Raw genomic sequence first — 10,947 nt, 5'->3', positions numbered from 1 at the left:
TTTTTCCCCTTTTTATTTAAAATGTGTTTGTTATCGAGACTAAACTTTTGGGAAAGCATTAAGATTTTTTAAAAGTATGGCTGGCTTAATTTCTGCTGGGAAGGGAAAATGAGGGTCAGCAACACAACAATATGGACATTTTTAAGTATCTGTTAACCCCTCCCTTTTTAGTGAGGTTTTAATGAGGATTAGATAGTTGATATCCCTGTGCAGTATTGAGGCTGATTCTCGGATGCCAACACCATTAATACATGGAAGAGCTGTTTCATACATTTCAATGAATGTTTGTCTACTTGCTTTGAAACATTACAGCTGGGAGTAGAATCCCTTCTCCAGAGTTCCAGAAAAGTGAAAAAAGAAGAAATTTGCAGGGATTGGATAACAATCTCCACTAAAAGATTGTTGAAAGAAGGTGTTAGGTACCAAAGGACAATAGATATGAAACTTGTCTGATACATAAAAGGAGCGATGAGCAGTGAAGTCGTCAAGTTTGCTGCTGAAACCAAATTGCTTTGGTATCAGGGTGGTTAAAACAATAAGGGGTTGCAGAGAGCTCCAGAAGAATCTCTCCAAATTTGGCAGATGGACAGTTAAATGGCAGGTGCAATTCAGTGTAAGCAAGTGTTACACATTGGGGCAAAGAAAAACAAAAACGTTTTGCATATATGCCCATGGACTCTGAAGTGGTGGTTTCTGACCAGGAAGAAGACCTTGTAATTGATATCTCAAAGATGTCAACACAGTGTGCAACAGCTGTGAAAAAGGTGAAGATTATGATAGGAATCATTAGCAGAAGGACTGAAAGTAAAAGTGCTGTACCAGCTTTGGGTGCAAGTGCACTTGGACTGTGTTACCTATGTTTTAAAAAGCACCCTCTCCCTTTTGAAACTAACAAAAATGGCACAAGTATTGTTAGGGAAGTGGGACTCTGGGGATACTGTACACCATGCAAAACATGTCTGCAACACTTCTGCCCACATTGTACTCATTGCAATGGCAGCACTAGCTATGGAATGCACTTTTTCAGAGACTATTATATCTGAAGGGCTAGGAAAGGAGAATGTGGTTTTCTGTACGAGCAGGGTAGCTAGGTCTACAGTATTTTAAGCTGGAAATCTTTTATCATAACTGGCTAAATCCTAATATCCTGAATCGTAAGTATGTTGCTGTGTAAGAAAAAGCCTAATTGAGAAAGCAAGTATGCCTAAGAGTTGCAGCGCTATGCAACCACTTGGTAAAGCAAACCAATAATTTATCAGGAACGCTGCTAAAGTTTGTGTAGATTATAAAATATCAAAAAGTATTAGCTCATTTGCAGACTATTTTCTAGGGTTTTTTAAATTTTTTGATAAGAATGCACATCCATCCTCCACCTCAAAAAATGCAAAAATAAAAACAAGACTTGAATCCTACAGGGAAATGGACTGCAGGGTGAGGGTTGTTTTACAACAAATAAAAAATGCTGCAAATGTAACTACAGCTGACACTCAATTTATGCTGGGGTTACTGTCCATGATGGATAGAACCTAAAGCCAGAATCGCTATAGTCAAAACACATTGGGTTCAGTGGTGTGTAGGCAAGTGCTTTTAAAACAAGAGGCATTTTCCTATTTAAACTCTGGGTGGCTATCTATCGCTGGCATGTAATCCACCTCACGCAGTATTGAATCTCAACCACCTCATCCTTGTTTCCTGGACGCCTCCTCAGGATAGGCTGGCTAATGGATCGACTATCTAGTTTAGCTGAGAGGCAGCCATCTTGAGTAAGGGCAAGTTCCAGCTTCGGCGCCCTTTACAGACGAATAGGGCTGGGCAACACGGGAGGCACAAGAAAACGGCAATGTATCAAGTCTCGCGAGGCTTGATTCACAGCGGCCCCGCCCTCTGAGAGACGCTGGGTCCCTGCAAAGACCTCGTAGCTCACGTGTGATCCTGCAAGTGCCCGTGTTTGGGGAGGAAAGCAGGCTCGCTCGCCTCCGAGGCATTCCTCTGGCCACCTGAAGCCATGGGGGTAAGAGAAAGCTTCACTTGTGCAAAGGCGACGTGAGCTGGGTCTGGGAATGCCTCGAGTACATGAGCTGACACGGTGACTTCTCTTTGCAGAAGATCGGGCTGCAGCTCAAAGCCACTCTGGAAAATATTACAAATCTCCGGCCGGTGGGGGAGGATTTCCGATGGTATCTGAAGGTAGGGCCTTCGACGGGTGTTACCTGGGCACGCTATACACACACACACGCAAACGCCCCATGCACTTGGTTTGCAATGACAATATTTCCTGTATTGCTATTAACGTGCACGTCGATGTTGTTTACTGGCCGAAGGATTTCTTCTTCGTTTATACTGAAACATTAAAACCACATTGAATTTAGCAGTGTTAAAAGTGGCAGGAAATGTTATTACATGACCTAAGCCTTCAGTTAGTGGGATTTGCTGGCTCTTGGTACATTGTAAGTATTTGCAGAGTGCCTTTCTCTCCTCACTAACCACAACCAATATCCCATACATCTGGTAAAGGTAAAGGGACCCCTGACCAATAGGTCCAATCATGGCCGACTCTGGGGTTGCGACACTCATCTCGCTTTATTGGCCGAGGGAGCCAGCGTACAGCTTCCAGGTCATGTGGTCAGCATGACTAAGCCGCTTCTGGCAAACCAGAGCAGCGCACGGAAACACCGTTTACCTTCCCGCTAGAGCAGTACCTATTTATCTACTTGCACTTTTGACGCGCTTTCGAACTGCTAGGTTGCCAGGAGCAGGGACCGAGCAACGGGAGCTCACCCCATCACGGGGATTCGAACCGCCGACCTTCTGATCAGGGATCATTTTATTAAATCAGTGGATATGGATATTGTTTCGTAGCTTGCCTTGAGCCCCGACACTACAAATGCTGCTATAGACATTTTTTTCACCATTGCATTGTGTACTATGTTCATCTCACTGGTTCTTTTTTGCCATCTTATTGCTCTTTGTTAGCATTTCTGTCATGCAGTTGGCAACTAGCATGCTTTCAAATGAATATGCAAGCAATGCCCTCTCATGCTGCCCCACCACACCTATGGGTGCTGTGCACTTACTGTTGGAAACTCAATGGGACTTGTTTCTGGATAATCATACCTATGATTGTGTTGTCTGATATATAAATATTGTAGTCATGATTATAGTGAAAGTGCAGACTTACAGGTTTGGACCAATTTGGGCTGCAGCAAATGCAGTTGTATGTCATTTCTGCAACATAAGGGTGGAAATTCCGTCCTTGTGCACCACAATAGAACATTTCCCTTCTATAATTCATTCTAGGAAGCCTCTCAGATCTGAGAGACTGCTTTTGTGCTATATCTGGGGCTAATTTCCAACCATATGAAAATTGTTGGTTTAAGTTGTTGTGGTCTTCATTTTCATGGGAGTGCTACTTCTGCGATTCGTGTCCATTGCATACCTTTGTTTTTGAATCTTAACATCATCATTATTTTTTGTTTACCTGTTCTGCTGTTGACTCCACTAAGTGTCTCATTATTTGCGTCTGGTTTTCTTTACTTTTTCAGTTGAAGTGTGGAAACTGTGCTGAGGTTTCAGAAAAATGGCAATATCTACGATTAATGGTAGGTCTCAGAACTACAACACAAGCATGCTAAGTTATCCATTTGTTGGCTGTGTGACATACACAGATCTATATTTGACTCAAATGATGCTGGAAAATGATAAAGTTACTTCTAGAAAAATGATTATATATAAATCTTCTTCGGTGGCAAATCAACAAGTCTGAACAAACAGATTCAGCCTGAATCTAGAAGGAGCCCTTGGGAGGTGTGATCTTCATAAATATAAAAAATGTATAATTGTTACCCATTTATATAAGATGGTATCTAACACTACAGCTCCACTGTAGCAATAGATTTGCATGTGTGCAACAGAGCTTTCTCTTCCTTTCTTGCCCCTCCAGCTTCAGTCTTCTCTAGAGTAGATCTCTGGAGCACATGAGGATGAGGGGGAATGGAAATCCAGCTGATGCTGTGGAAGCCAACTGGCACAGCATTCTATATATCCCATAGCTTATATGTTCAAAAAATCTCTTGCAGATTAACTGCATGCATGTGGAAGCTTAACATCCCCTCCAACACACAGGGAAATGGACTTTTGTTATATGTACAAGGTGGGTTATTTTTTAGGCATTTTCTCAGGTAATTGCAGATGCTTTAGACTACAGTTCCATCAGCCTTAGCCAACACTTTACAGGATTAGGATTAGCCATTATTGCTGGGGAAAATAACTTTCTTTCCTGATGTCTCTTCTCTAAACTGTGAATGCCTTGATCTTGATGCCTCCCTTTGACATTTTTTTTAGGACAGCCACCCTCTCAAAGGAGGCAGAGGAAGTGCCACAATGGTGCAGAAATGCAAACTGTGCTCCCGAGAAAACTCCATAGGTAAGCCTATTCATGCACCTCCATGCCAAAGGCACAAAGAAGCTAAAAACTTGATTTTCTGCAGGCTGTGGGACCCAGTTAGATTTTCAAAATGGAGGGCAGAATATACTAAATTAGAGAGATATCTTCTAAGAAAATACAATGGGGGGGGTAATATTCCCCCAAAGCCAGGAACTATTTAGTACAATCTTTCCAAGCTTTATTCCAAGCTGGAACAAGTGGCATTCCATTTTTGCTAACCTTATAAGGATTTTCACTTCTGTTGTGTAGTGTCACTATTAAAATCATCCTTACCATGCCATCTCTGCTTCCAGTATTGCTGGTTCCATTTGCTTTATGCTGTATTTGAGCCTAGTTGTCTATTCTTCCCTTGTTCCTATTTTTGAATACACTACTATTCCGCCTCGCTCCTCACCCCCTTTCAAGTGGACTTCTATTATTATTATCAACATTTTCTCACAGACATTGCAGTATTGCCATGCTACAAGCACAATTGTATGACATCCAAGGGGCAAAGGGGAAGTAGGTAAGAAATGCTGTCTCATAAGGACACTGTGTGCAACCTGTGGAAAACAGCCAGACCCAGTTTGTGTCATTCCCATCCACACACATTTTTTTTGTACCCTGACAAGCTAAAGTCCCATGAAGTTTGCCTAGTTCTGACAGGCAGCCATGTTAAGGGGCGCTGGGCATGCCAGCAGTGATGTTTGCAGTACAGATTGTAAACGCTCAGTTAAATGCTGAAGGAGCGTGTAATTGGAACTGACAATAAACAGCAAATGACTGCAAGGCCCAAGTGACTATAAGTGCTGCACAGCTAAACAGGACTTAACTGTTTGGCATAATAATGCTCAGTTCCAGTGCAGGTTTTTTTGCACAATTCTATATATGTCTACTCAGAAGTGAGTTCGATAGGGCTTGCTCCTAGGTAAGTATGCATAGGATTGCAGCCTTTACCCCCATGTATTCGTTCACATTCTATTTTTGAATGGGCCAAATGTGAAGTAGCTAAGCAGTTTTGTTTGTTTTTATGTGTATACAGTGGTACCTTGGTTTACTAACTTAATCCGTCCCAGAAGTCCATTCTTAAACCAAGGCATGCTTTCCCATAGCAGCGGGGGACTCAATTTACAAATGGAGCACACTCAACAGGAGGCAGAACATGTTCTACTTCCAAGGCAAAGTTCACAAACCGAAACAACTACGTACGGGTTTGCAGTGTTCTTAATCCAAGTTGTTCATAAACTAAGCTGTTCTTAAACCAAGCTCTGTGTGTGTGTGTGTGTGTGTGTGTGTGTGTGTGTGTATTCCAATGATTTTATTTCCCATTTAAACTAAGATTTACAAGCATCCTGCCAAACTGTTGCCATTTCTTTCCTCCCTTAGGAAGCTTGCCATTCTTGGAAAGGGAGAGCCAACAGAACAAACCGATTGTCTCTCCCCTGATGCCGGGCTAGGAAGTGGTGGTGGATTGAGCAGAGGAGCCCCTCCATTTTGCTTTACTAGCTAAAAAAACTTGTATAGTTACAGGGCATGTGGGCATCCTCACTGGCAGGAGGGGGAATTAGGATCACACTGTAAATGGCTCAGGTTTCGGTCTTAAACTCGCTTTGCAGAATTCAGTAGAACTTACTTGGTTAGGAGTGCACAGCTACACGTCATCTACTTTTTCTCCTTTCCTGGATTTATAAGTGGAGACATCTGGTTTTCAAAACTGGTCGATACCAAAGGAAATGATGCACACAATGTGATTTCCACTGTTCTTTCATAGATGTGCTTCATTGCTATGTATTTTCCACTTCTTTCAGATATCTTATGTCATACAATGAAGCCTTACAATGTAAGTTTTGTTGTATTTTTGTTATTGTGGATGTGGTATACTGGTCTTATTGGGCTTGATCCACACAGCCACAGTTTTGTATGACTCTCTGCATGTGGCTAGTACTATAAATGGGAGATAAACACAAGTACCTGGATTTACATATGGGTATACATTCATCTTTGCATTATGATTCCCCATTGTAAGCCTCCCTGACAATTTTGTTGGAGCTCAGCCTATAGAGAACCAAGCAAATTATGATGGATACTAATTCATATTGTGTTGATTCTCTGTCTGCACATGGAAAGCTGAGTGGCGGATGTGTTCTTGTTTTCCTTTTGTAGTGAGATCCCCTTAGAGTTGTACATGCGGAACAGTTCTGCAGTGTGAGGAAGGCAATTGGGCAGATTAATTTAGTCTTCAATCCTAGAAACACTTACCTGGAAATAAGTTCCATTGAACTTGGAACTTACTTCTGAGTAGCTATGCCTAGAATTGCATTGTGGGTGATTCAATCACAGGACCTTCCCAAATGTTTGGGTTTTTTTTGCCACTCTAGGATAGAAAGGGAAAATATTTGTGCTGCTTTACATGAAAGCATTATTTGAGCATGCAGAACCCTACAGAAATGTAGTGATACATTCTGAGGATATTTCAAATCCATTGGATAGGAAGATGTAACCTATTTTTATTAATTTGTCCTACTCAATGCATGCTTGATTCAACAGATATTTGATTGTTGATTATTTCGCTACAGCCTGTAGCTTAAAATGAGCTTCAGTGTTCAAGGTAGAATTTTCTTTTACCTTTTTGAATAACACTTGAATGTTTGCTTTTCTCCTTTTCCTGGGAGACTGAAACTATTCATGGAGACCAACAAAAGTTCGAATCATTGCATTATTTTGTATCTTTATGGGATATGATAACTTTGGAAATTTTGTGTTCTATTTTTATTCCTCTGATGTTACTTTGGCTTCATCCTAGGCTGAAGACAATGAGACATTTAAGACCATAGTGGAGTTTGAGTGCCGTGGCCTTGAACCAGTGGACTTTCAACCACAGGCAAGTTCTCATGAATGTTCTGCTGAGCATGAACCCTAAATTATAATTTAACTTGCTTTTCAGTAAATAGTCCCTTTGGGACCTAGTAACACAACCAGGAGACAAGAGACAGATGGTGATTTCCTAGACATGTATTTCTTGATAAAGTCGTATGTGCAATAGGTACATTTACAAGCTATTGGGTAGGATTCCACCGACAGTAGAAGCTCACGCAAGGACTTCCGCTAGTGCAACAGGACTCCCCGCCAATGGAGAGGGTTGGGGAATCCCTGGAACAGAGTGGAGCGGGGGAAGGAGAGGGCAGATTGTTCAGTTAGACAAGCATAAATGCTTCTGCTGATGGAGCAAACTGCTTAGTGCTTCCTTGAATTTCTCCCAGTATATTCTGAAAATCCTGAAATTATGCGGCACCCAAAAGCCTACAAATTTTCAGCACACAGCAGGTGGTAGGAAATTCTGAGACTGGATAAGGGAGAATCAGCACAGGAGACTCCACATGTTCATGTAGACAAAAGTTCTAGTTTTATATCTGCACAGGCCACAAACCTTGTAAGGTCAGTGGCCCCGAATTTTTTCCTTTTGTCCAAAGGCAGCCTGCTTAAAAAATGGATGAAGCACTGTATATTTGCAGAAGGAGGTGGGGTAGTCATTCTATTAGCATCTACCAGGAAAGGAGTATAGGTATTGGGAATTATACATTGTATTATTTACACTGATCATTGCTATTTCCTCTGTAATATGTTTGAAGGCTGCTTGTTCCTTTAACAGCCAGCAGGGGGCAGCTGGCCCATTCGAGACACTCTAGCAAAAATTTCAGTTCTCTACTAAACAAAATACTGTGTTTGGATCTCTTTATAAAATCTTACATAATACAAAGACTTAAGATTTCTTGTAGCACAGAGCATATTTACGCAATAAACACTTAAGTTGTGCTGCAGTAAATCTGTTAGGGCTGAATCCAGTGCTAGTCATAGATGTAGACTAAGTTAGAGTCATCAGGATGAGCAAAACTTAGTTGGATGTGGGATTTAGACTTTAAGGTGCCACAAGAGTCTGCTTTTTGCTGCGACAGATCAACAGGTAGCCTTCCAGGATTTCAGCATGGAGTCTTTTCAAAGCCTTCCCTAGACGTGCCAGGAATTCATCATCATCATCATCATCATCATCATCATCATCTGGCTGAGCTTCCCCAGCCACTTTGGGCGGCTCCCAATCGAGTGTTAAAAACAATACAGCATTAAATATTAAAAACTTCCCTAAACAGGGCTGCCTTCAAATGTCTTTTAAAATAGGATAGCTGCTTATTTCCTTCACATCTGAAGGGAGGGTGTTCCACAGGGTGGGCGCCACTACCAAGAAGGCCCTCTGTCTGGTTCTCTGTAGCCTTGCTTCTGGCAATGAGGGAACCGCTGGATCTCAGTGTCTGGGCTGAACGATGGGGCTGGAGACACTCCTTCAGGTATACTGGACCGAGGCCGTTTAGGGCTTTAAAGGTCAGCACCAACACTTTGAATTGTGCTCGGAAACATACTGGGAGCCAGTGCAGATCTCTCAGGACCGGTGTTATGTGGTCCTGGTGGCCACTCCCAGTCACCAGTCTAGCTGCCGCATTCTGGATTAATTGCAGTTTCCGGGTCACCTTCAAAGATAGCCCCACATAGAGCGCATTGCAGTAGTCGAAGCGGGAGACAACTAGAGCATGCACCACTCTGGCGAGACAGTCTGCGGGCAGGTAGGGTCTTAGCCTGCATACCAGGTGGAGTTGGTAGACAGCCGCCCTGGACACAGAATTAACCTGTGTCTCCATGGACAGCTGTGAGTCCAAAATGACTGGTCCTTCAGGGACTACTTTCATGCAACACAGCTGCTGAACCAATGAGCAATGGTCCTTCCCACACAGCTGTCCCCATGGATGGCATCTCAGCTGTGTTTCCAAGAATTCAGATCTGGTGCAGGAATGTATAGTTCTATATAGATCTATATAGTTATGTGTAGATCCCCTTTGTCACACAGGAGAGTTCCTTTGTTGTTTCTTTCCACCTGTATTGTTCCCCATATGGCTGTGTTCTAAAGAGATTTCTATGTTTATAGGCTGGGTTTTCTGCAGAAGGCGCAGAATCTGGCACACGTTTTGATGACATCAACTTGTTGGAAAAGGTACTGTCTGTGAAAAAAAAAATAATATTAAAATAACCTCACCTGCCCCTCTACCCACCCAAACAGACTTTTCAAACTTTTCCATTTGAAAAGTTAGCCCTGCATCCTTATATTAGATGAATCCACCACTATAAAGTTTTTGGGGCCAGAAGAGATTATCCTGCTTGCTTCGTGCTAAACAGGGGAGCGCTCTCAAGTAAAGGCAGGATCACTTTGAATCAAGCCTCTCATCTGACAGGTTCTACGTGGCAGTCTTTCTTCTTTGGACTTTGTGGTTCTCGATATTCCTTTTACCTTCTTGCAGCCAAACTAGATGTAATGTTAATAGAAATAAAGGGCATCTTTTAATTACAGAAATAGCAGCCAGAATGATACCAGGGCAGCCTCAAGATTTCTGGCAAGGGGGGTGTGAGCTCTTTCTCAATCACAGTATCAGCAAGAATATCTTTCTAACACTGCTGTTTATATACCAAAGAAAGCTCCCATGGGAGCGGCATGAGAAGTTGCAGAGAAACTCCAACCTTGTGGTAGTATAATGTAGGGACAGGTGTATCCCTGGAGTATTTAATATATGCAAAAATACAAGTCCCAGGAATACAAATTCAGATTGACTTCACTGTTGTTCTTTGTAGTGTTAGATGGTGTCAGATAAACTCTTGGAAAACTCAGGCTAGCAAATCTTCACACATAGCCTTCCTCAGCTGTGAGCAGCAGTGTCTGGATCAGCTCCATTTCTTGGCACAAAGATCAGTCTGTCTGGTGACCCACCAATAGCTCAACCAATTTAATCCTTTCAACTAGGGGAGATGGCAAGTAAGACTGGACTTCACACACAGAAAATCTGATTCCTTATACTAAAGATGTTCAACGAAGCTAATTTTTTTAAAAAAAATACTAGGGTTGCAAGGAAGTTCATAATGTGCCTGAAATTCAGGCTGGACTCCTAAGCAGAGAATTCTAAAATTGTAATGTGTATTTAACTCCACAGGACTGGAATGACTACGATGAAAAAATAAAGGAATCTGTTGGCATCTATGAAGTGACACATAGGTTTGTCAAATGTTGAAGCTTTTGTTTTGTGTGGGATCATTTTCTATGTGGCCATGTTTAAATTGTCTTTACAGAACCTAGAATAAAAGTCTTATACTTTCTGCAGGATTTATTTTTCAACACTTGTGGGCTTAGCTTTATTATTATACCAAACTCTAAAGAATAAATGCAAATAAGAATATTTATGCAGAAAAATATACTAGTTTTTAATCATGCTTACAGTTTGGTTAATGCTGGGATTGCCTCTTCAAAGAATTTGATTAACGTTTATTCATGTAAGGCCCAAGAGCTTTCATAGGAGGGTGGGAAAGATGCTCGCTCACCTATTGTAATAACTATTATTGCCATTAAAGTTCTTGGCTTCTCTCACATTTATGTATAATTGCAAGTGCCTTATACCTAGAAATGTATTTTGAAATCTTAAGAAGCTATTGGA

The 10,947-nt window shown here is 41.7% G+C and overlaps 1 protein-coding gene across 3 annotated transcripts; it reads left to right on the top strand.

Annotated features, from left to right (window-relative positions):
* The first annotated feature begins 1,804 nt into the window (after window positions 1-1,804).
* CZIB (CXXC motif containing zinc binding protein) lies at window positions 1,805-10,880 on the top strand. 3 transcript variants are annotated; one of them, XM_079980809.1, is made up of 8 exons: window positions 1,808-2,011; window positions 2,104-2,187; window positions 3,543-3,599; window positions 4,342-4,423; window positions 6,232-6,263; window positions 7,227-7,304; window positions 9,396-9,461; window positions 10,450-10,880. In XM_079980809.1, exons 1-8 carry the CDS (start codon window positions 2,006-2,008, stop codon window positions 10,525-10,527), a joined length of 483 nt encoding a protein of 160 aa, XP_079836935.1. In that variant the 5' UTR covers window positions 1,808-2,005; the 3' UTR covers window positions 10,528-10,880. The 3 variants fall into 3 exon arrangements, with proteins under 3 accessions (XP_079836936.1, XP_079836935.1, XP_079836937.1); XM_079980810.1 differs by lacking the exon at window positions 2,104-2,187 and having other exon boundaries at window positions 1,805-2,011; XM_079980811.1 differs by lacking the exon at window positions 2,104-2,187 and having other exon boundaries at window positions 1,808-2,043.
* Window positions 10,881-10,947: the final 67 nt, after the last annotated feature.

The sequence above is a fragment of the Podarcis cretensis genome, assembly GCF_951804945.1.
Source record: "Podarcis cretensis genome assembly, chromosome: 6".
NCBI lineage: Eukaryota > Metazoa > Chordata > Lepidosauria > Squamata > Lacertidae > Podarcis > Podarcis cretensis.
This window is presented reverse-complemented; position numbering and strand designations above follow the sequence as displayed.